Raw genomic sequence first — 27,032 nt, forward strand, 5'->3', positions numbered from 1 at the left:
GAATTCTTTTGCTTTTTGCACCTGGAAAGGAATTTACTCTCAGAAATTAGATTTAATGTAATGACAAATAATGATATCTTCTCCTTCCTCCTAATACTGTTTATAATTAACTGCTGTCTTTGTGATGCTTCTTTTTAGAATGTCCATTAAATTACTGCAGAAATGGTGGGACTTGTGTAGTGGAGAAAAATGGTCCTATGTGTCGGTAAGAAGCATTGTTTAATTTTTTTAAAGATTTTTTGAAGCTGACTTACTTATTTTTTTATAGGCTGATATAATAGAGCATCAATCAGTATGTGGTTAGTAAGGTAAAAATAGTGGATAATGGCACTATTTACATTTATCTGTCTGAATAAGGTAAAGGAATATGTGAGCGCATTTCAGAGAAATATCTATTATTTATTATGATTGTGCTTGTTTTTCAACATTTTATATGTGTAATATATAATTTTAATAATACTATTCCTTGCATTTAATATTTCTATCAGGTTTTTAAAAGATTTTTTTCTGATATGAATATCTTTCTATTTCAGATGAACTTTGTGTCTGTATTTTCTCTTTGATTTCAATGTTCTTATTTATCTTTAACAAAGGATAAATTAATTTATAAATAAAATCATATGCTGGTATATGCAGTGGGTATTTATAAGTAAAGTTAAGGTATAGATAAGAAATACATTTGCATACTCAAAGCAAGAGTAAACAAAAATAGGCCTTGTGATTTCTTTGGGGAAATATTTATATTGCATATCAAAGATGGCTTGATTTCTTCTCTCACCCTTTGGGGAATTGTGCAAAACAGTTTCAAAAACTCCAAAGGAAATGATGCATATTTCATTATATTTGTGTTTATGCCTTTATAATTTAGCAGACCAATGGATATATCACTTTCCTTAGAAAACTCATTGAAGGTTACTTTTCAAGTCATTACAAAACACACAAAGGTATCTGAAAAACAATAGTTAATAGTTGTTTGAGTCCTTATTTCTGTCTTAATCAACACACATAGTTTAGAAAAAATAATTTATTCCTAAAAAAATAAAAAAATTCTACCAATTAAAACAATAACACAAATTTTATGATGGACCATATTTAGACAGCGCTTTAGTTTAACATTGTTGAAATGTAATTACTAATGAGTTTCTTGGAACTGTTTTCTCTTTCAATGCTTTACGTAGTTTATTTCTCAACATGTCAACAAAATTATACTTTCCCCATATCAATTTCCATGGAAATTAATTTATCAGAAACTATTACTTGATGGAAAGACAGGATATATAATATTAATTTCTAAAATCTCCTGAAAGAAGTTTGAATGATGCCATAAATAATGTTTATTAAATATCAGCTGAGTAGATAATATTATTTAATGTCAACTGCTTACAGTAAAGAGGTTGATTTTTGTCCACTTTAATCCTGACAGTTAGGCCGGAAAACTCCCAGAAAGATCAAGAAAGAGCTTTACATTCTTGGCAACACTCTCGTGGTCTTAAATAAACTTGAAAAATTAAAATCCAGATGGTGAAGTCTTAAACTTCTCTCAAGTGGGAGAACTCTAAGGTGAGGGAGATGAGACCGCGAATTGAGAGAAGAAAGGAAGTCAATGGAGAAAAATGTAGAAAGGAATTCACTGCTAAGAAAGTCAATCAAATATCCTAAAGTATTATTTTTGATAGCAAATAATACTTTACAAGTAGTGAAATAACTATAATGAACATCAATGCAAACAAATGTTGGAATTAGTGCTGTCTAGAATGTAGGTATGAAAAAATGACTTTTGAAACTTTTTCCATGTTGTAATAGCGTAGCCATTTCATTCAAGTTTTTCTTTCTATAAAATTATGTACTAAAAAAGTAATATATGTGGATTTTCATGAGTCTTTTTAAAATAGACAGTAGTGTATCAGGCAAAAAGTAAAACTCTTGACGCTCAAATCCTACAGTGTAGTAGTAAGGTTTGTATCCATTAAGATATATTTGTCTTTGCACAAGCACACATACACACACAATTTTAAATTCCTAGATCCCTTATATATTCTTTTAACATTTATTTTAGGTTCAGGGTTTATTTTAGGTTCAAAATCTCCCATGACGAGTTTACGTATGTAACGAATCTACACATGTAGTTTTATTCATTAAAAATTTATTGAGTTAAATATTTATTAAGTAAACTTGTCATGGGGGATTTTGTACAGATTATTCCATCACCCAGGTACTAAGCCTAGTGCTCATTTTTTATTTTGCCTGATCCTCTCTTTTCTCCCACCCTCCATGCTTCAATAGTCCCCAGTGTCTGTTGCTCCCCTTTGTGCATCCATGTATTCTCATCATTTAGCTCACACTTATAAATGAGAATGTGGTATTTGGTTTTCTGTTCCTGCGTTCGTTTGCTAAAAATAATGGCCTCCGGCTCCATTCATGTTCCTGCAAAGAACGTGATCTAATTCTTTTTTAAGGCTGCATGGTATTCCATGGTGTATATGTACCACATTTCCTTAATCCAGTCTACCATGGGTGGGCATTTAGATTCATTCTATGTCGCTGCTATTGTGAATAGTGCTACAATGAACATACATATGGAGGTGTCTTTATGATAGAAAAACTTATATTCCTTTGGGTATATACCCAGTAATGGGATTGCTGGGTCCAGTGGTAGTTCTGCTTTTAGCTCTTTGAGGAATCACCACACTGCTTTGACAATCGTTGAACTAATTTACACTTTCACCAACAGTATATAAGTGTTCCCTTTTCTCCACATCCTTGCTAGCATCTGATATTTTTTGACTTTTTATTAATAGCCGTTTTGACTGGTGTGAGATGGTATGTCACTACCGTTTTGACTTCCGTTCCTCTAATGATCAGTGATGTCAGGCTTTTTTTCATATGCTTATTGGCAACATGTGTGTCTTTTCAAAAAATGTCTGTTCATGTCCTTTGCTTACTTTTTAATGGGGTTGTTTGTTTTCTTCTTATAAATTTGAAAACCCTTATATTAAAAAGGCACTTAAACCTGGAATTTACAAGAAAGTGATAATCTTTACTTTTCACCTTTCCGTCTTGGCAGTGTTTACAGTGGATTGCTCTTTCTCATTACCTGATTTCTGGGATATCACTGACCAGGCCTGTCACTCTCCCTCACCCATTCTTTTTCTTTCCTGTTGTCTAAATATTGGGATGTTAGATGATGCTTGCAGTTCCTCTCCTGTTTGCCTACACTCGCTCACTATCTAATCTCGTCTAGCTTTGGACCTGTGAATTAAATTTGTAGACTTCGAATACAGTTTACCAGCAGGCCAGACTCCACATTCTTAGATTTCACCACCAACACGACGCCAGATCTCATTCAGATTTTATTTGGATATCTCCTAGGCATCACGAATTTCACGTGTTCTAAAAGACCAGTTTTCTGGACAGGCCATGTTCTTCTATTTCTCCAAGCGTTGGATAAACTGATCCTTCTGTCTAGAACTTTCTCTTTTTTTAACCTATTTGCCTAGAGGATGCCCTTTCATCCTTTAGATCCAACATAGGTGGCGTTTTTTCTGGGAAGCCAATTCCAGCCCAGCCAGGGAGGGTTGCTTTTTCCTCCTTCTGGCTCCTCTCCTCTCTTGCTTCCCTTTCCACAATATTTTGTGTGTGTTAGTTTTACAAAACTACCTGTTAAAAATTGGCCCCATCTATCTAAAAAATACATTTCCAGTAAAATTCTGTTCTTTATGATGATCAGAATTTGTTTTGCCCAACTTTTTACTAGTTTTCATTTTTAAGGATACCTCCAACAATTATGGTCATTGAAAAAACATAAAATATGCTGACTTCTTACACATTACACATTATTATAAATTAATGAAACTGGAATGAAAAATGTTTAAAACTAACAGAAAAGAGGAAAGAAAGTAATAATAGCACAACAGATCAGTTGCTTTTCAGAAAGAAACATTTATTGTAAAGTGTAACATTATATATTGACATCATTGCATTGCAGGTTTTTCTAGCTATTCTTATTTATCTTTTGCAAGAATTTATATTTCTGGTCTGATAATTTGTTCAAAATATCAAAACTAAATTACTGTCTGACAAATGTGACGACTTAAAATGTCATGGTTAATAAAAAGCATTTCATCCAAATAAAGACCAGGTGCAGTGGCTCACCCTCATAGTCTCAGTACTTTGGGAGACTGAGGCAGGAGGATTGCTTTAGCCTGGGAGGCAGAGGCTGCAGTGAGTCGTGATTGCACCAGCCTGAGTGACAGAGTGAGTTCCTGTCTCAATAATAATAATAATAATTATTATTATTATATAATAATAATTATTATTATTTATATTTTGTGGCAGAAAATGATTAATAATATAATCAAAGACCTTAAAGTATAAAATAGATTAGGATAAAAATATGTCAAGAAGAGAAATCAAAGTATTAGTTTAAGGAGGAGAGGTACATTTAAAATTCTTGTTAGTTATTTGTTAACTTTTATTTTCAGTTCACGAGTACATGTGTAGGTTTGTTGTCTCAGAGGTGTGGTGTACAGATTATTTCATCACCCAGATAATAAACATAGTACCCAATAGGTAGTAGTTTTATCCTCACCCTCCTCCCACCCTCCACTCTCAAGTAGGTCCCAGTGTTTGTTGTTCTCCTTTGATGTTTAGCTCCCAATTAAAATGTCTAACTGTTAAAAAATTTTATTTTGTATTGAAAGATGATGCATATTCAATCACCATCGTAATTACATTTTCAATGTCTACATTTAAGAGAGTGATGTCAGTTTTATTTACAGTAACCTGGAAATTGTATCTTTAGCAATTGATTAATATTAACCTGAAAAACATTAATTTTGACTTAAAATTAAAGGGACTATGAAATTTTTCAAAAACTCCTTTGGAGAGTTCATGGGCAAAACTTTTGAAGACCATTGGCCAAGAAAATAAAGGTCATGTCTTCAATACATTTTCATGACCAGTCCCAATGTATAACTGACATTGCAAGAGTTATTTCAGTATGTGCTCATAAAATAAATGATGAATGAATGTAAAGTCCTGAAATTTCAAAGAAAAGCATCAATACATTGAAATATATTCTTGAAATGTATTGAAATATGAGAAAATGACCTCACCATAACCCAAACTACCATTCAAAAAAGAGTTAGTGGGGGATTTTCTATGTATGCAACAAGAAGTATTGAGTAAGCATATGATGTGTTCATCATACGAAAAAGAAATTACTCTCCAGTTTATAGGATAGAGCAACTACCAAAAAAAAAAGTCATCTATTAAAGAAATTCCATTTTACTACAATGACAGAAGAGGGTGCTCTTAAATTAGAAATCTTGTAAACTATCTGAAATGTCATCAAATGAAGAGACAAATGAAATTTTCATTCATACAAGGCCTTTGTTAAAAATAAAATTCAATTAGAACGATTCCCCTCCCCACCCAAAAAACAACAAAGAAACATGATGTAAAAAATAAAATACATTAAGACCTTGAACTCCAATTCCAAGCTAAATTAAATATTATTTATAAAACATATAATTGGGGATATTTGAAAACAAATACATGCAACACTTTAATTTAAAATTTTAAAGTCTAAGTATAAAAATAGGTTAAAAAAAAAAAAACAGAATCAATTGAACCCAAGGAAATAAATTGGCTGAATTAACTGAATTGCTTGAACCCAGGAAAAAATGAAATTGAAAAAGTAAAGATTAAATTATCATTTTCAAAGGATATATTCAAATGTAAATGTATTAAGAAATGTTTAACAAAGGTGGAAAAATAAGGAAATGGAAATGAGATAAAATAAGGAGAATCAAAGAGAAAGTAGTTAAAGTGGAAGAAAAAGAACATGCATGTGATTGGAGTCCCTAAAGAGGAAAATAAAATGATAGAACAGAACTAACATTTAAACTATAATTCAAGTAAACTTTTTTCAAAAAATGAAAAGAGACTTGAATTTACATATTGAAAAAGTCAGCAAGTATCTGAAATTTTTAACACAAAACCAAAAACTCTAATATATATCCTGGTAAAAATATTAAACTTTAAGATACAGAAAAAAATTTTTCATGGCCTCTAGGAAAAGAACCAAATAACACAAGAGGACAAAGAATTTGGTTGGCATTAGACTTCTGAAAGCAAAGAAACAAAGAAAACTTGTGATTGTCTCCAGAGTTGCGAAAAAGTCTTTGAAAAAATTTAACATCCATTCTTTAAATTTTAAAAAAAGGCACTATGGAAAATGTACATTGATGGATATTTTTTAAGTATGGTAAACTCTATACTCCCTACTCCTAAATGTAGCACCTTCCTTAAGAGAAAACCATAAAAAACACTTCCATTAAAATTAGAAACAAAGCAAGTATAACCATTAGTTTCACTGATATTTCATATTGTACTGGAGGTAGTCACCAATAAGAAAAAAAATTATTAAGAATCAGAAAAGAAGTTATCTTGGTGGTATACCTGGAAAACCCTAGAGAATTGATAAAAGTTAATTCAAACAATAAAAACAATTTACTAAGTAGGTTTGGAGGATATAAAATTAGTATTTTAGATTAATAGTCTACATACATAGACAAAACTATTAAAAGGAAAAAATGAAAAACAAAACTATTCACATTGACAACAAAAAGATAAAATATTAGAAATGCATTTAATAAAGTAAAAGCAAATCTGTATAATAAAAACAATCCAGAAGAACTTAAACAAGTGGAAAAACATTTCCTTTCCTGTAGAGTTGACTCAACATCATAAAGGTGTTACTTCTCCCTAGATAATTCTATAAGTTTAACACAATCTCAACAAAAAGACCTACAAGATTTTCATGGGAGTAAACAATTAGATATTGCATTCATGTGGAAAAATGAGTGGAACAATAGCTAGTAAAACACTGAAAAAAGAAAAAAAAAAGAAAAACCCAAGCTATGAGAATCTGAGTAGCTTCGTAGCTCCGTAGTACTGAGCCTCCCAGTATCAATAGAATAAAGCTCTTATTATTAAACAGTATTATGCAGGCATTTGAATAGACAATTTGACATTTCAGACTAGCAGAGTAGAAAGTTAAAAAATGTATCCAAGTACATATGAAAATTTAGTAAATGATAAAGATGGCATCTCAAATTTCTGGACAAAGATGAACTTTTTAAATGGGAGTATTGGGGCAACTAGTTAAGTATTTGGAAAAAGATAAAATTAGAACCATACCTCACACTATATATACACAAAGATAATCTTCACTTAAATCAGAGTTTGAAGTGAAACTATACACACTATAGAAATACGCAGTAAATTTCTTTATATTATGAATGTAGGAAAAAGCTTTTTTTAATGACTCAAATGCAATTGCATTTGAAGACAGATGAAGTTAATTACATAAAAATTTATTTTTAAAAACCTTTTTTAATGACAAAAAATACCACCATAAGCAATATCAAAAGATAAGTGGCAATCTAAGAGAAAATACTTATGTTGCATGTATCAGAAAAAGGACAAATATCCCTAATACATAAAGAACTATTTTAATATACAGGGAAAGCCCGAATATCACAGAGAAGAAAGAGATAAAAAATTCGTTTTAAAATATAGAGAATGATGCTTGTATTTATCAATGTTCTCCAGAGAACCAGAACCAATAGGATATGTATAGATATATAAACAAAGATTTATGATGAGAATTGGCTCCTGTAGTTATGGAGGCTGGGAAATACCACAACATGCCATCTGCAAATTGAAGAACCAGGAAATACAGTGATGAAACATCCTAAATGCCCACAGATGAGTAATCTATTGTATGATACACCCATACAATGGAATGCAAGGGAACATAGAACAGTTAAGAAGCATTCCTTGGGCCAGGTATAGGAAAGTTATTTTATGCGGAAAGCTAAAGGAAAATGAAAAAAATATAGTTATCATCACTGAAACTGTTCTGTAGCTTTCTTTCATTTGACTCAAATTTTAAAATAACCTAAAAAGTATGTTATTGTTGATAATTACATGTCATGTGTTTGACTTGCCTATGGTCATGACATAAACCTGTGGAGCAGATAATAGTATGTGTAATTTAGCAGTTAAGGTGAGGAGCATTTAGGCCGGGCATGGTGGCTCACACCTATAATCCCAGCACTTTGGGAGTTCAAGGCAGGTGGATCACTTGAGATCAGGAGTTCAAGACCAGCCTGGCCAACATAGTGAAACCCCATCTCTACTAAAAATACAAAAATTAGCTGGGGGTGATGGCACGTGCCTGTAATTTTAGCTTCTCTGGAGGCTAAGGCAGGAGAATCACCTGAACCTGGGAGGTGGAGGTTGCAGTGAGCTGATATCGCACCACTGCACTCCACACTCCAGCCTGGGTGACAGAGTGAGACTATCTCAAAAAAATAAAAAAAAAAAAAAGATGGGGAACATTTAGATGAGGGTGAGCACAATGGCTCACACCTGTAATCCTAGCACTTCAGAGGCAGAAGTGGGAGGATTGCTTGAGCCCAGGCTGTAGTGAGCTATGATCGCAACACTGCACTTTAGCTTGTGTGACTGAACGAGATCCTATTTTAAAAACAGAGAGAGAGAGACATGAGACATGGTGAAATTAAGTACTTTTCCCAGAGACAAAAAATAAAACAGAGCTAGAGTCCAGATTCAAACCTAGTTCTTTGGCCACGATCCTATGCTCAACCCTTGTGGATGTTGCCTCTTTGGAGATCTGACTAGATGGCTTATGATTCTAGAGTTCCATGATACTATGAGGACAAATTTGAATAAAATGCCTTAAAGAAAATCTAAAACTTAGCTTTATTTGCGTTTGGCTGTTTCCTTTTCTTTAACACACTGTGCAGTTTTGTTCCTATGAAAATTCATATGATTGCTTTTGCCTATTTTACACTTTCCCACCTTGATTAACTGAAAAACTCCAGATTCATCCTTTACTTCCCAGTTAATGTAGAATATCCTCTCTAGAACATTCCCTGAACCCATAAGCATACAGATCATATCCTGTGTGCAGTGTGGTATACAAAAAAGGAAAGAGATATGATTCTAAAAACAGGCAGACCCGGGTTTGGATATGAGTTCCACTGCTAACTAACTCCATGACTTAAAAAAATGACCTAACCTCTCTCTAAGGCCGAAGATGAAAATGGACATTTGCTTAAAACTCACCTTCTCTGCCATGATGAAGCTGTGAATTAAAACGGGTACTGCATTTCTGAAATATATCATTAATAATTGTTTCTTTACTGAAGAATGTCTTTTAAAAATTGTGTATCTAAGTGGGAGTCACTAGTAATCTGTTTGCCAATTACATATTTAACATTAGCTAAATCATCTCCATAGCAACCAACAATCATTCTTTACTAGGTGGAATACAGAACAAATCATCAAAATTTAAGACCATAGCCTCTGCTGTTATTTTTTTCAGATATAACATAGTACTCAAGTGTTAAGGACTAACAAAAATCCTCATAATAACACTGGAATGTTTTGCAAAGAAAAATCATTCCAAAGTTTCAAAAAGTCAATTTAAAGTGGAGAATATTTAGATATCTTTTAGGCAATAAGCTTGAGAGGCCGTGCAGGGTGGTGCATTATTTTCAAATCTAACTTATGGAAAAGACAATTTTGTAGAAAAACATAAATTACTAAAATTGGCCCAAGAATAGGCATAAAAGTTGAATACCTTGGTGGACATAGGAGAAATCTAAAAGTCAAAACTGTAGTCTCTCCCTTCAAAAAACTTCAACGTGTTTTCTGTCAAAAAACTGAAAGCATTTTCCCTTAAAACCAAGATTTTTGTTTTTTGTTTTTTTTTTAAGTCAGGGAGGTCTGCCAGGCCTTGGATTATTCTATTTGCTCACGGGGTTTTAGCCAAAGGTACAAGCCAAAATAAGTAGAAGCTAAACATATTGAAAAAGAAGAAACAAGTATTTTTGCAGATATTGACAACCTAGGAAATCCACGCAAAGGTACTGCAATACTATTAGATTGAAAACAGGGTTCAACGAGGTAGATGGACATAAGATAAATGTAAAAGACTAGATGAATTTCCTTTTCACCAGTAGTAACAATAATTAAACTAGATAATTGGAAAAGGGCTCCATTCTGAAATAGCAGCAATTCTTACAATATATAGAGGCCTATATTGAACAGTGCATGCACATCACCCACATAAAGAATGCTAAAAAGCACAAATGAAGGACCCTCACAGAAGACCTAAATAAATGGATAGAAAAAAAAAAAAATGAACAAACCACTTTCTAGAGTTAGTGATTTTCAATATTGCACAAATGACCATTAGCCAATTAATTACATTGGCTAATTAAATCTAGTTAATAATTTAGATTTTTGTTTGATTTTGAAATAGGCAGATGGATTTTAAAGTCTACTTGGAAAAATAAATAAAACTTAAAGCCAAAGTTATGAAATGGTATTTACAATACTTGACAATACAGCTTGCTATAAAGTTATTGTAATAAATATTATGAAGTTGGAACAGGAATAGACAAATAGACACTTGGAAAAGAATAAAAAGTCTACAAATAGCTTAACGTGGTTACATAAAATTAGTATAAAATAGGTGGCTTTCAATTTAATAAGAATGGATGAGTTGGAATATGTAATAATTGATATTAAGATAATTGGTTAGCCATTAATTTAAAATGTAAATTATTATTGACATAACACACAGGAATTAACTTCAGAATTATTAAAAATATATATAGGGGAAAAGTATAAAATTTCTTTGGGAAAATAGCATACAAGAATATTTTAAAATCTTGAAGTATGAAGGTCTTTTCTAAGCTTACTAAGCATCCATAAAATAAAAGATAAACAGATTCGAAAACTTGATCACATGGATGATTCTTAAAAGTATTCAGTGTGGTAAAAGACACCATAAACAAAATTAAGAAAACAACAACAAACAAACAAAACAGCAACAAAAAAAACAACAGGGCCAGGTGCGGTGGCTCACACCTGTAATCCCAGCACTTTGGGAGGCCAGGTAGGGTGGATTACCTGAGGTCAGGAGTGCAAGACTAGCCTGGCCAACATGATGAAACCCGATCTCTTCTAAAAATACAAAAATACAATTACAAAAAAATACAAAAAATTAACCAGGCATGGTGGCAGGTTCCTGTAATCCCAGCTACACAGGAAGCTGGAGAATCACTTGAACATGGTGGGCAGAGGTTTCGCAGTGAGCCAATATTCCACCACTGCACTCCAGACTGGGCAACAAAGCGAGACTGTCTCAAAAAAAAAAAAAAGGAAAAAAGAAAGAAAAAACAATAACAGGCCAGGCCAGGAGGAAAATATACAGGATACACTACAGCTAGGGATTAGTCATAATATATACTCAAACAGTAAAAATTATGTAACAGATAAACTAGACACACATTATTTACAGAAAAAGGAAAATAAATGGTCAACACACATCTGAAAAAAATTCAAAAAAAAATTATGTAACAGATAAACTAGACAAACATTATTTACAGGAAAAGGAAAATAAATGGTCAACACACATTTGAAAAAAAATTCAACCTAATGAATAAATAAGTGCACTATTAAAGTGACAAAACATTTTTTGATAATATCCATTATTTGTGAGACTATAGAAACACTGTCCCTTTTATATATAGCTTGTGGGACTATAGCTTTTCTAAATATACAACATAGATAAAAATACAACTTTTGGAAAAATAAAGTGACAATATTCATTCAGTGTTTTAATATACACATTCCTTAATTCAACAATCTCAATCCTAGGAAATCTAGCCTACTAACCTATTAACAAGAAATATAAACACAAACGTATTGCTCTCAGCATTTTGCAATAGCACCATATTGAAAACACAGTTGAGTGTTCCAAATAGTGTCATGGAATAGTATGTAACATTTTTTTTTAAAATAGAAGATATAAATCCTGACATAGAAAAGTATCCATATTGTTAGATGAAAATGCAAATGCCAGAATAATATGTATATTAAGATCCTATTTGGAGAGGGAGAAAATGTGTAACTGTGTATGAAAAAGAAAAAAAGGAGACTGTTGAGTTACACATCAAACTGTTAAGAATAGTTAGTGAGCTCTGTAGAAGACTGGCTGGGGGGAAAGAGAGATTGCATACTTGAATTTTTGCATTTTTATTTTACCAGGTACTGCTTTTTATAACTTAAAAAGGCATTAAAAAGATTTTTGAAAACATATGTTGCTAATTTTTCAGGTAAGAAACAAAATAAAAGAAAAAAAGAGTTTTTATATTTTAAAAAATACTAACATGTCTTACAGTAAAAGGCAGAGTCAGCTGGCTGCTTCTAACACAGTGTCCTGCGGATGAATGTGCCCATCCCTCAGTTTTTCTTTCCGTGTTGTCAGAAAGCATTACACACTTTCTGCCTGCTGCAGAGCCAAGCAAGCAAACAGACCAGAAATGTGATTGAAGGTGAAGCAACAAACTGCCCTCGCCAAGCTCACCAAGCCTTCTTCCCTGCCTAATTTGCAGAGCTGGATTGTACTCCAATCACATATGCTAACAGAGTTACAAAAAAGAAAAGCACAGTGATACCTAATTTCCCCTCTCTGCCCCTTTGCCAGAAAGAAAGCCTAGTGATATCTTTGTACACTTAGCTATTAAGTGGTTTTTAGGCTTCTGGTGATAGCCGTAAGCATTCTCAGTTGGCACCTTCCGAATGAATGACCTGTTGACTCATCCAGGGAGGGCATCCTCTAAGGAAAGGCATGGCCCAGATTCTGTTTACTGGTCATTGCTGACAGGGATTTGTGATCCAGATATTTTCCAAGATCTGTGGTATGACCTGACTGTTAAGTAGATATTTCTGTCCTCTGAGAGGAGTGGTGGGTTATTTGTGAGGCAGTATCTAATGCCAGAGGACTTGCTTTAAAAGAGAGAACAAGAAATAGCTGTCTAGAATGTAAGAATAAGGAGATTCAAAAAGCTCACTCCATCCCCCATCCTAAAGTAGCTGCATAGGAAAATGTTTCTACACAGTTTTCACTTTATCAGTTTTCCTAGTATGTGCAGGACCAAGCTTCGTGGGGTAGCCGTTGGTTGAAAATGACACCTCTTCTTTCTTTGCTGTGTGTGATGTGTGTGCGTGTGGCCAATGCACTCTACTGAATGGAAGCAAGAGACACAGCTCAGTGGTGGTGCTCAAGAGACTGGAGCTTCTAAGAATGCTGACAAAAAGTCATTCCTCAGACTGAATTTCACAATTTCCCCAATCAGGCCTCCCCAGTGGCCCTGGAACGGCAGGCCATCCAGCTCTGCTCTGATCCTACACAGCTTTTCTTCCTGCTCAGCCAGCATGAGTTTAACTATGTCAGAGTAGAAGCTTTTGTGCTGTTGCTAGGTGGCTGATCTCTGCCTTACAGAAGCAAAATCTAGCAAATGAGGTAGAACTTTTTGAACTTATCCCTCTTAGTAGAGAAATGTTGACAGATCTAAGTAGTTCAATGCATTTTAATTTTGAAACCCCCGTGGGACTTTTCTTATCCTCTGAAAGAACTAGTTTATGTTTGCCATTGCCCTAATCTGCTGTCTGTAATTCTGCCATGTAGGAAATCCCTTTGTATTTTTCAGAGAAAGACTTATTTTCTTTATGTCCACCAGGCAAAAGAAGGAAATAATGAAACTGGTTTATGTTCCCAAGTTTAAGGTTAAATTATGACTATTCATGATCAGTGGTTAGAGTTTTTATATATGGTTATATAAACATGCACTTTAGTATTGAATTCAAAAATACATCTCTTTCAAATTTATTGTTTGGGCATCCAGAATGAAAACATATAATGTCACTTCATAGTAAGTCTTTTCATTTTAGTGCTACCACCATCTAACAATTTTGAGGACTAATGTAGCATGCTTTCTGAATATATAGGGGGAATTCTAACTTTGGAATAAGAACATTTTCTAAGAATTACATTTTTCATTCTGTAGATAAAAACCAAAAAGCAATATTTTCCTGTTACAGTGTTAGAATGATAGTGTGTTATTTTGAATAGAGACTTTAGTAATGAGAATAAGGCTTTGCATATATTATTCTTTTCCATTTGTTGAAATTAAAAATGATATTATAAGAGTTTTCTCCATAGCAATGTAAGTTATGATGTATTGTCTTCTGCTATTGTTTATGGATTTTATGGTGTCAAGGGAACACAAGTTATATACATAAAAAGAATAAGTGAAAGGTATGTTATATATATAAATATGTATTGATAGTATATATTTAACTAGGATAAATTGCCCTAGCAAACAAATATATATTTATATTGACAAGTATTTGCCTGTATTTTTTGGTTTGCTTTTATGGCAAAACATCATAATATATAAAACTAAATTAGTCATTCATTGGCTACAAAGTATATGAAACATTGTGATGTACAAGGGAAGGAAGACTGGCCTTGGAATTAAAAGACCTGCCTTGACTGCACTTTGAAAAACTTTTATTTTAGATTCAGAGGTACATGTGGAGGTTTGTAATATAGGCAAACTCATTTCATGGAGATTTGTTGGACAGACTTTTCATCACCCAGTACTAAGTCTAATAACCATAATTATTTTTTTCTGATCCTTTTCCTCCTCCCAACCTGCACCTTCAAGTAGGCCCCAGTGTCTGTTGTTCCCCTCTATGTGCCCATGTGTTCTCATCATTTAGCTCCCACTTATAAGTGAGAACAGGCGGTATGTATTTTTTTGTTCCCACATTAGTTTACTAAGGATGATGGTCTCCAGCTCCATCCATGTTCTTGTAAAGGACATAATCTGTTTGTTTTTTATAGCTGCATAGTATTTCATGATGTATATGTATCATATTTCCTTTATCCCGTCTACCATTGATTGGCATGTAAGTTGATTCCATATATTTGATATTGTGAATAGCGCTACAATGAACATACGCATGCATGTGTCTTTATGGTAGGACAATTTATATTCCTTTGGGTACATATCCAGTAATGGGATTGCTGGATCCAGTGGTAGCTCTCTTTTAGTTCTTTGAGGAATCATCACACTGCTTTCCACAATGGTTGAACTAATTTACACTCTCACCAACAGTGTCTAAGGGTTCATTTGTCTCCACAACTTCACCAGCATCTGTTATTTTTTGACTTTTTAATAATAGCCATTCTGGTTGGTGTGAGATAGTATGTCATTGTGGTTTTGATTTACATTTCTCTAATGATCAGTGATTGAGCTTTTCTTCATATGCATGTTGGCTGCATGTATGTCTTCTTTTGAAAAGTGTGTTAATGTCATTTGCTCACTTCTTAATGGGGTTGCTTTTTCTTGTAAATTTGTTCAAGTTCCTTATAGATGCTGGATATTAGACCTTTGTCAGATGCCTAGTTTGCAAAGATTTTGTCCCATTCTATAGGATGTTTGTTTACTCTGTTGATAGTTTCTTCTGCTGCTGCACTTAATAATTGTATAGCAGTAGCAGTCAGGAACCTGGTAGAAAGAGAAGTCAAGCCAGATGGCCCAAATAACAAAATTTTCATGAAGTGGCCTCTTAGTTTAATGAAGGTATGAGCAAGGTTGAAAGAACAACATATTGAGGCTCCAGGAAACTAGCAGCAGTAGAAAGCCTAAATCTAAAGAGACAAGGAGTAGACCTTGGTTAACTAGCTTCTAATGAGAACTAGCACTGTGGTAGAGCTTCAAAGAAAAATCTGTAGTTGGAGGACAACCTGGTTACTGCCATCGTGAAGAAGTTGGAGGAAGCAGGCAAAATGTATTCCACATCCTCTGTCCTTCCACCTTCCAATTTCCAGTTGCTATCTTCCACTGGCCAAGAACAGCGGGAAGCCAGCCAACCAGGCAACGTGGATAGGAAAGAAGTCCATAGATTCCTTTCTCCCAGGGCTCTGAATAGGGCATAGAAGAGGCTCTGAGCCAGCATAGTGATGCTGGTGAATCTTTTCATCTCTATCTTAGTATATGTAAAAGTTATAAAGATCATTCAGTTTCTAGAAATAAAAATCTGGCTTAAAAACCTAAGGAATAATGATTTTTTGATAACAAAAATTCTAGTGGTAAATGATTACCAACATTGTTTCACTTATTCAAGAATGTCAGAAACAAATCTATGATTCTCCCAACCTTACATGCTGGGCCCAGAGCTCCACCCTAACCCCTTTCCAGACAAACCCCAAAAAAGACAGGGCAGAAAAACAAAAAGAGCTCAACCAGAGGCCTCACCCAATAATTTTTACATATGTCTCATTTTCCTAAGAAATATGCTGAAAAAATGTTAAGTGGATGTTTAGATTAAGGTATAATGACCAATAAATAAGAGATTATCCAGATTATAAGAGTGTGATTTTTAGAACTTTTGCGCTACATTGAGGCTATGAAAAGTGTTGAGAGAGAAATGTTAAGAGAGTGGACTTCTGGGCCAGGCACGGTGGCTCATGCCTGTAATCCCAACACTTTGGGAGGCTGAGGCAGGTGGATCACTTGAGGTCAGGAGTTCAAGACCAGCCTGGCCAATATGGTGAAACCCTGTCTCTACTAAAGATACAAAAATTAGCTGAGTGTGGTGGTGTGCACCTGTAATCACAGCTATTCCAGAGGTTGAGGCTGGAGATCACTTGAATCTGGGAGGTGGAGGTTACAGTGAAGATCGTGACACTGCACTGCAGCCTGGGCAACAGAGCAAGATTCTGTCTCAAAGAAAAAAGAGAGAGAGAGAGGACTTTTCAAGATTTCTTGGCCATGTTGTGAGTTTCATGACCCCTCATTGGAGAAGCACAGTGTAATTAACTCCGAGGGGACTTCCCAGAGAGCATTGATATGTTTCTTACAGTAGTGAAAGCTCGTAGGAATGTTTGTCAAGCACATGCGATATCTAAAGACATTTGCTGTGGCTGTTGGCCCATCATGTCAAAGCAGAGTGAGAGTAGCTGGAACATTGGAAACTCCAGGTCTCCCATTAGAAGTGGGTCAAAAATATACAAATCCTACAGACAGAATATCCTACCCATATTAGTAATGCCAGCCTGGTGGCTTCAAAAAGATTTCCCCAAATAGTTTTGTCAGAAGTTGAGGAGACCCCGAAGTGAAGAAATTCCAAAAAGCCTTGTGAAAAAAAACTTTCAGATTTTTTTTTTTAAGCCTACAGCACACAGTATTCCCAGGAAGCTTCCCATTCAGGTAGTAACCAGGCCCAACCCTGGCTTAGCTTCGACAAGGCAAGATGAGATCAGACACTCAAACACATTCAGGATAATATGATTATGGGCCACAGTTTCTTTCTTTCTCTTTTCTTTTTTTTTTTTTTTTTTTTTTTGACAGAGTCTCGCTCTGTCACCCAGGCTGTAGTGCAGTGGGACAATCTCATCTCACAACAACCTCCACCTCCGGGGTTCAAGCAATTCTCCTGCCTCAGCCTCCCAAGTAGCTGGGATTACAGGGGGACGCCACCAGACCCAGCTAGTTTTGTTGTATTTTTAGTAGAAATGGTGTTTTGCCGTGTTGGCCAGGCTGGTCTTGAACTCCTGACCTCAAGTGATCCTCCCACTTCAGCCTCCCAAAGTGCTGGAATTACAGACATGAGCCACCGCACCCGGCTACACAGTTTCCTCTTAAAATACCTGCCAGGCCCAGAGAACTGGAAGCACACTCAAATCAAAAAGTTATTCCTCTCCTTTCCTGCTGCCTCCCCAGACTCCAATGCCAGGTGAGCGGAAGACACTGGGACTGGAGTAGCTGAAGAAGAACGAAAATGTCAACTCACCTACTCAGTCGATGGTCAACCTTCTGGAGGGGAAGAAATGCTGTTAAATTTGAGGTTTTTGTTGTTACACAAGACTGAGCATTTAAGTCACCAAAATTAGGCCCCTTTTTGTGACTTAGAGTGCCCATCACATTATTGGTTTACCCAAGAGTGATCAAGGAAGTCATGAGATCTAGTAGAAATGTTATTCAAGTGTAGCATGTTTAAAAATCATGGAAGACAAAATGGATTTCTATTTTAAATTATATTCCAAAAGTCATGCTTGTGGAATATGGAGACAGATTTTCAGCTCGGCATTGTTCTGAGTTCTGTTGGTAAGAAAGGAAAAAATAGATATGGGCTAAGCTCACAGCAGCCTTTTCCATAATACTCATCTGGAAAGCAAGCAGAGTGAACTAGACCAGGGACCTCAACATGGTTGCACAGCTAAAAAATAATCATATGCTATAAGAAGAACGCTATAAAAACTTAGCAAGAAGAGTTGGATTCCAGAGACCTATTTGAAAAACAACAACAACAACAAAGCTAAATTGGCTGGACATCTGACTCCACTAAAAGAATCAACAAAAGGTGCTTCCAGGTTGGTGAAATAGAGGTTCACCATATGAAACTGGGTGTGCAAGCAACATCCTGTACCCATGAAATTAGAATTAAGAAATGGTTAAATTTTGCCTTGATCTACAGCTTTTCCAGAACTGAATATTTGTCATGGCAAGGATCACAGACTGCCTTGCAACTAGTACTTGGATCAAACCTTTTACAGGAATAATCCCTAAGATGATGGCAGCACAGAGACCTTGAAACAGCAAAAGACTTAACTGGAGAATGGAAGAAAACCTAAGGAAAGTAACCCTAAGAAAACCTGAGGAAAATAACTGCATAGAAAAACATCATAAGGGAGAAAACTTCAATTCAAGAGAAGCTCAAAAATAAAACTCCAAGATAGTAAGAAAATCTCATGGTAAAAGAGACAGAAAGCGAAATCAGCAATTGGAAAATGTGCTCCTGATAAAATGAAAAGAATAAGTCAACTGAAAATGTGTTTAAATAAGTGTGTTTATGATTCTCAAAAACTTGAAGAAATATAGTTCACAAGAAACAAAAAGAGTTAAAAAGTTCAAAAGCAACTGATTAAAGAAAAATTAGGCATAAAAACTAGTCCCTGGAAACTTAAATCCAATTCTAAGTTAAATACAGTCGAAGAGAGAAGTAATAAAGTGAAGGATATCATTAAGGAATTCACTCAGAATACAACACAGAAAGAAAAAAAGATTAAAAAATACAGAAGAACAGTGATGATATATGTGATATATGGATGAATAGATGGAAAAGCTACAATGTATGGCTGCTAGGATTTCTAGAAGTCTTAGCTAAAATATTTTTTAAACATAGTGAAAGAATAAAATATCTGAGAATATTTCATATTTGCATAAAATTTGCATTAAATGACCTCAAAATTAACACACAAAATGCTCTCACACACATGCATGCAAAACACACACTGAAATAAACTAAAAATGCACACCTTGACATATTATTGTAAAATTGCAGGAAAACAAGGAAAATAAAATGTTTAATTTTTTATTGTATTTATTTATTTATTCTTAATTTTTTTTTTTTGAATCGGAGTGTCACTTTGTCACCCAGGCTGGAGTGCGATGGCACAATCTTGGCTCACTGTAACCTCCTCTTCCTGGGTTCAAGCAATTCTCCTGCCTCAGCCTTCCCGGTAGCTGGGATTACAGACATGCACCACCACGCCTGGCTAATTTTTTTGGAAAATAAAATATTTTAAAAGCCTTCACAGAAGTAATACGAATTACCTATATAGTTTTAACAACTACACTGACCATGGAATTCTCTCAGGACAATAGATATCAGAAGACAACAGAAAGAAAATACTAAGGCAAATTGTCAAAGTAGAATTTCATGTCCGAGTAAACTAGTTCTATTAGGACAGGAGAGTGAAATAAAGACATTGTCAGCCAAACAGAGTTAGGAACTTTAACTACTCATTGACTTTCCAATAACGCAAATAATTCCTTAGTAAGTATTTAAGCAGAAAGAGAAGTTTATCCCCAAAGAGAACATGAAGATAAACAAAACAATTGGGATAATGTTGGTATCAACAATGCTTAGGGACAGAACAAAAGAAGTATAGACCAATCTTTCTTATGAATAAAAGTGGATTAAAAAAATTCCTCATGAACTTAAATACACAAAACATCACAGCCTGAAAATAAATATGTATAGTAAAAATTGACCAAATTACAAGAAAAATACATTTCTAGGATTGAAGAAAGAATAAAACTTAGGCCCATACAGTGGCTCATGTCTGTAATCCCAGCACTTTGGGAGGCCATGGCGAGTGGATCACCTGAGGTCAGGAGTTCAAGACCAGCCAGAGCAACGTGGTGAAACCCTGTCTCTACTAAAAATACAAAACTTAGCCAGGCGTGGTGGCATGTGCCTGTAATCCCAGCTACTCAGGAGGCTGAGGCAGGAGAATCGCTTGAGCCTGGGAGGCAGAAGTTGCAGTGAGCCAAGATTGTGCCATTGCACTCCAGCCTGGGTGACAGAGTGAGATCCATCTCAAAAAAAAAAAAAAAAAAAAAAAAAGAATAAAACTCATTCAGAGTAGATTTTTTTTAAAATATGAGATTACTATATTATTTTGTCAATAAATTTTAAAACTATACAAAATTGGTAATTATCTAGAAATTTTAAATTACCAGAAATGACTTAGGATGAAATAAAAGTAAACTTGTCACCCTAAATAAATTAAATTGATAACCAAAAAGTCATCCTATTAAATGGCCAATAAGACTTGATAAGTTTACTTTTTCCTTCACCTTTTAATGTGAAATATACATTTAGAAAACTGAAGAAAATACATATATCAACCTAACAAATAATTGCAAAGCAAACTCCCGTATCTGATGGTTTTAAAACGTAACTTTACCAAATTTTCATGAAACAATAATGTCAGTTTCATGCCACCTATCTCAGAAACAAACAAACAAAAAAAGAGGTAGAAAACTATCCTACTTATTTGATAAGACGAGATAATGATGGTATCAACAATGATTAAGGACAATCTAAAGAAAGTATAGATTAATCTTAAAAGTGAATTATTAGAAAATCAAATTTATTAATTGTCACCAGGTAAAGTGACTTAGTCATAGAGAGGTTCAGAAGCTTGCCGTTGTGCTCACAATAAAAGTGGATATTATGTTGACCCAGCTCCAGAATTCCAGTTGAGAGAGGAGTTGCTGATGGTGTGTAACTACATAAGCCACATGACTAAAATTATTTTTGGAGAGGTTATTGTCCTATTCACATTGTAAAAAAAAGAAATGCATTAGCCGACATCCAGCCACATGACGTGGTGGGCACCTGGGGCTAAGTCAGGGCATGGCTATGCAGTAGTGAAAGTAGATGTAGTTCCCAAAAACGGTTTGAGATCACTTCCTTGAAAAGCAGCTAGGTAATCCTAGAGAGAGAGCATCATGTGGCACATTTAAGAATTCGGTAGGCCAGATGCGGTGGTTCATGTCTGTAATCCCAGCACTTTGGGAGGCTGAGGCAGGTGGATCACCTGAGGTCAGGAGTTCGAGACCAGCCTGGCCAATATGGTGAAACCCCATCTCTACTAAAAATACAAAAATTTGCCAGGTGTGGTGGCGGGTGCCTGTAATCCCAGCTACTCAGGAGGCTAAGGCAGGAGAATTGCTTGAACCCACGAGGCAGGGGATGCAGTGAGCAGAGATTGTGCCACTGCACTCTAGCCTGAGCAACAAGAGAGAAACTCAGTCTCAAAAAAAAAAAAAAAAAAAAAAATAGAATTCGATAGCAGTGGCAAAACTGTCCATGCTAATTTGTCAACAAAAGAACTGCCAAGGTTTTATAAGGTAAGTATCTAAGCAAAGGCTGTGAATAAGGTCACACGCCAAAGGCTACTTTTTTCCCTTTTTGTTACTTTCCATGAATTATATAAACATGTCAAGTACGTTACAGACACAGGGAAAACAAAAGGAGGTGGGGATGAAAGTAGAGAGATTGTTCACAGAGATTGAAAATAATAAAAGTGACAGACACTCTATTAGTCATCTAAAAGTAAAGTGATACTGCATTAAGGGAGTAGCAGAAGGTTTATTTTGGAAAAGAGATTTTAGAATTATTAATTGAGTATGAGTGAGGGATGATCAAGAAGAAAGAAAAATCAAAGTATGCTGAGCCTTCTTAATCACTTGGAAAATGGTAGTACTGTAAGCAGGAAGTGGAATGTCTAGAAGAAGTGTTGTTTTTAAGAGAAGAGACCTACTGTTCTATTAAACTGTCCAAAAAGCATATTTCCAGCTACTTCAGGAATGTGAGTCAAGCAATCCTACACCAGAGCTGGGGTTTGTTTGCAATGATTATGGCACGTATTTTAGCCTTTGCCCTCAGATTCCAGTGAGGTCACCACCCACAGAAGATTGTCTGTGGAAGCTGAGTATTTGGCAAGACTCCTAAGAAGGGAGCTGAGGCTCAAACCTTAAGAGACATGTCAGCAAACAGTTTAACTTCCTTTTTGTCATGTGGGTAACCATCGTAACAGGAAGCCTGGCTTTATTTCATTTTATGTTTTATTTTTGTAATTGAAGCCTCATGAATACAAAGTTCTCAAAATTTGCTTTATCTAGGCATTGTTTAGGGGCGGGAGCGGGGTGAAGGTTGGGGAAGAAATCAACCAGAGCTCCCTAAGAAGGAAAACCAAACCGAAAGTAAAAATTAGGAAATGGAAGTACGGCGTGGTCCAAAAGTTCAGATGTAGAAACACATATAGGGTTAAAAATGAGCAATATTTTTCTCCTTCAAAAAGTGGTTATGTAGCAAAGAAAAATAAAATAGTCTTGATCCAGGACTTTTATTTCAGAAAAAGTATCCATTATATCATCAAGGAAGACTCAGCTGTACACAGATGGGTGAAAGTTAAATGAGTTTATTATTTGTCTCTAGAACACTCCAGGATATAGTCGTCTTTATGGGATCTTGATTAGGCAAGTGGCTGAGATGGAGTTAAAATGAAATAGACACATCTCTTTGATCTCCACAAGAATCCTATAAAATAATTCTCTGCCTACCACACATAGAGATGCCATACCCTTTAAGGCAAGATTTCCTCAGTTCACACCATACATTTTGAGAAATCAGCAACAAAAATAACACTTCAAAATCGGAGTTTCACTCTGCACAGTATCCCTAAAGGAGTCACTTAAATATCAGTGGTCCATTCCCGTAGCACATGGGAACCATTAGTGTGCATCTCAAGCCTTCCACCATGTTAGTGTGAGAAATGACAGACAGAAATGATTTTATTGAGAGAGGAAATTAAAAGAGTATAAATGTATAGCAGTTGAATGTTAGTATGCTCTCTGATCCTATTTCCAACATTTATGCCTCTGGTGGGAAGCTAAGCACAGTATCATTTTCAGAATACAGATAATGTGAATGTTTTTAACGCAACAGGGCAAGATGTAGTTTCAGTCACCATTAACTAAACCTAGAGTTATCATTGCCCTAAAAGAGTCAATGTGTGGCTTTGTGTCTGTATTTTACATATATTAGAAAATATGGGATTTTGGCAGGGAGTGGTAAGAATGGAGATGGAGGTTAAGTCCACAGGAAAGCTGTGCAGGTTCCAATGGGTCAAGTCACTTTCTTCTTTCCCCGCAATGCGTAGGGAGTAAATGCAGTTACTCCCCATTGACTGTGAGGCCCACCGTGGGGGAAGGGATGCTTCATTGTCTTCTTTTTTATTTTATTTTTTTCTTGAGAAAGAGTTTCGCTCTTGTACCCAGGCTGGAGTGCAGTGGCCCCGTCTCGGCTCACTGCAACCTCTACTTCCTGGGTTCAAGCTATTCTCCTGCCTCAGCTTCCCGAGTAGCTGGGATTACAGATGTGCACCACCACACCCAGCTAATTTTTGTATTTTAGTAGAGATGGGGTTTCACCATGTTGGCCAGGCTGGTCTCAAACTCCTGACCTCAGGTGGTCCACCCACCTCGGCCTCCCAAAGTGCTATGATTACAGGCATGGGCCACCGCACCCGGCCTTCATTGTCTTCTACTCACTGGCTGCCATTCCTTATGGTCCCATTGCAACATCCAAAGGCACTTTCATTCCTGGAAAAGAAGAGACAGGAGAAGAAAGTATGTTTTAATTTTTTTTTCAAATAAATTAATGTCTGTGGGGAATTTCCAAAAAGTTGCTAATTGAGATAACATTTATTCGTGTTCCTTTCTACCCTAACCCTGTTCTATATAAGGTATTTTATGGAGTCTCCTAGCACTAGACTATTTTGGAAAATGTATCCAACAGCATCGAATTCTAATTTGTATCTTTCTAGGTCACTGTTACCCTGTGGTTAAAAAGGTTTTTTTTTTTTTTAATTTCATTTTTTGAACTTATCTAGTTTCCTCCTTTCCCCTTTCTACACAATCCAGAAATAACTGTATTTGTGGTATTACACAGCAAAATAGCTGAAATGTGGAAATAATATAGTAAGTTCTTGTTTATCTAATGAAAATTGTTTAAAAGGCAAATAAAATTGTTAGAATAATGTTAAATAAAGTTCTGTATTTGAAAAAAAATAGTTTTCATATCCAATAGGAAACCATCTAAGAATTGTTTTCTACCCCTATTATCATTTTAATGCCATGTACATTTATTTATGTTGGATGTTCACTTTTACTAATGGTCCCTTGGCAGAAAAAGATAGGCTTAAATAAGAGAAAAAGACTATTGCATGCATTTATCAGATTAAGACATCCCTAAAGGTATATTTAATGTAATACAGTCTCTATGATGGTGGGTAACTTTTTTAGGACAGCAAATATGGTAGGATGAATGTAACAAACAGCTAGATACATAGTGACATTCTAGAGTTAGCATTGAAAACCTCATTCTCAGATAAAATAATTGAATAATGCAACACTGAAGGTATTATAGATAAACTGTACATGTCAGAGTGTAAAGCAATAGTTATATGTACACCACTCATTGCCCTTTGATCACTAAACAGAGCTTTACATGCAAAAGAAAGGAATGCACTCTGAAATACAAAAAGGAAACAAGGTAGTGAGTAATACTTTATTTTAAAAATATGGTTCAGACAAGCAAAAGACACCTGCACTAAGAAAGATGTATAATTTTGTTTTACTTATTGAACAAATGTCTTCTCCCCAGTACCATATTGGACATCATTTAGAACCCTTTGTTAGACTCTAGTTCTTCTTTCCATATCATGGGAGGCAACATATAAATTATGGAAAAAACAGGACCTTCAGAAACCATTTGTTACATACTTGGAGTCAAGAACCTTTGTTAACAAAGAATTAGCATTGTGGCTATGTTTCTCAATTTATAATGTAATGTGAGCTTGCATCTCCCATATGCAAGCTCATTAGTTGATTTTTCATGGCTGGTACAAGCAGCATAAATTTAATTACAAGTGCATTTTACAAAATATTTCCCAGTGATTAGACATGGCTTCCCCAGAGTGAAATTGTAAATTTAATGCTCATATATGTTAAATGACCCAAGTGGTGTTAGAACCCACAGATCTAAACTCTGTCCTTTTATTATTGGCAATAACAAGTAGTTCAGAATAGTAGGAATCAAAGATTGTCTTTGAGTGAAAAGAAAGATTAATGCATAATTTGCCTCAAAATTAAAACTAATCTTGATCATTTGGAGGATATTTCTAAAAAATGTCTTCAAATGATACATTGGAAACTCAGCCGCAAACTAAATTTATTAAAAGTTCATAACATGCTTAGTTTCAAAGGGTTATATCAGCGAAACATATATTTTGCTTGTTAGCTTATGCATCTCCACTTATTGGCTTGAATTGTAGAAACCAGATGACAGACTATTCCAGAAAATCTAGTGAATCTTGGTAGTTAATTATATCACTCTTCTGTGAAGGTATTTTGAACTCTGTGATCTCAAGAATTAGCAAATGGGTAATTTTAAAAATTTTCTTTTTTTAATGAAACTGTACCCCTGCTTTTGAAATCCATTCAGAGGTACAGAAAGTACTTATGAAGAGCTAACCAAAGCAAACAAGAATGTCACATTTCTTTTTTTTTTTTAAACATTTATGCTCGTGATTTATTGTTGTTGTCTGTAGATTTCTCCCCACTCAAAAAAAAAAATATATGTATATATATATATATCACTTGGTATTGGAGAAACAGCCAGACACTAAAAATGAATCTTTTTTTTTTAAGTTTTAGGGTACATGTGCACAACGTGCAGGTTAGTTACATATGTATACATGTGCCATGTTGGTGTGCTGCACCCAGTAACTTGTCATTTAACATTAGGTATATCTCCAAATGCTATCCCTCCCCCCTCCAACCACCCCACAACAGGCCCCCGTGTGTGATGTTCCCCTTCCTGTGTCCATGTGTTCTCATTGTTCACTTTCTTTACTTGAAACTCAGTCTGCCTGCATAGTTCACTCTTACATTGCTACTTCCCATTCCTCAGTAAAAGTGGAAGATAAAGGAAAAGCAAAATAATACAAAACAAGCTAGAATGTATTGAATAGAATCACAGGGGGGAAAATATCAAAATTAGCAGTGCAGTAACTACCTACCATCCATCTGGATAAACCTACTTCTAAAGCTAGGAACAAATTAGAAAGATCTAAAAGCAACAACAAAAAACACATTCTGCATAGAAATCCTCAAGTTCAATGTGGGTAACATTCCTAGGAGAAGATCTGAGGCTTCTGAAATTTGAAGTCCTTGATTAAATGTCTCAAGTTTGAGAGCCTAGAGGGAAAGAGTCAAAGATTATTGCATCTATGTATTACTGGTAGGGGGTATAAGGTTTTTAGGGAAGAGGGAAGACGTGAAGAGAATATTTCTAATAGGTTTCAGGGAGTAGATGCTGATAGGCGTGAGCAAACAAAGGGATTATTACCACTGGCTCCAGAAATTCCCTTTTCTTCAGGTTCTTATTGAACTTTGTGCACACTATGACTTAATAATTGTAGTAATTTTGTAGTTAGTTTGAACATTGCTGTCTTATCACATCCTTGTGGCTAGTGATCAAGTCCAGTTGTCTTCATATCTCTTTTATATTCTCTCTGTTGTAGAATTAGCAGTAATGTGGTAATTAGTAGTAATGTGGGTAAAATAAAAATTGATTAAGCCTGGCTTGGTGGCTCATGCCTATAATCCCAGCACTTCGGGAGGTGGAGGTGGGTGGATCACCTCAGGTCGGGA

The 27,032-nt window shown here is 35.1% G+C and overlaps 1 protein-coding gene across 1 annotated transcript in view; it reads left to right on the plus strand.

The window, feature by feature from the left end:
- MALRD1 (MAM and LDL receptor class A domain containing 1) overlaps positions 1-27,032 on the plus strand; it is a 695,880-nt gene that overhangs the window by 573,933 nt on the left and 94,915 nt on the right. The window contains exon 36 of the mRNA XM_032166926.2: positions 139-205. Within this exon, the coding sequence (XP_032022817.1) occupies positions 139-205 (67 nt within the window). The remainder of the gene's footprint in view (positions 1-138; positions 206-27,032) is intronic.

Source organism: Hylobates moloch, unplaced genomic scaffold (genome assembly GCF_009828535.3).
Source record: "Hylobates moloch isolate HMO894 unplaced genomic scaffold, HMol_V3 SCAFFOLD_2, whole genome shotgun sequence".
NCBI lineage: Eukaryota > Metazoa > Chordata > Mammalia > Primates > Hylobatidae > Hylobates > Hylobates moloch.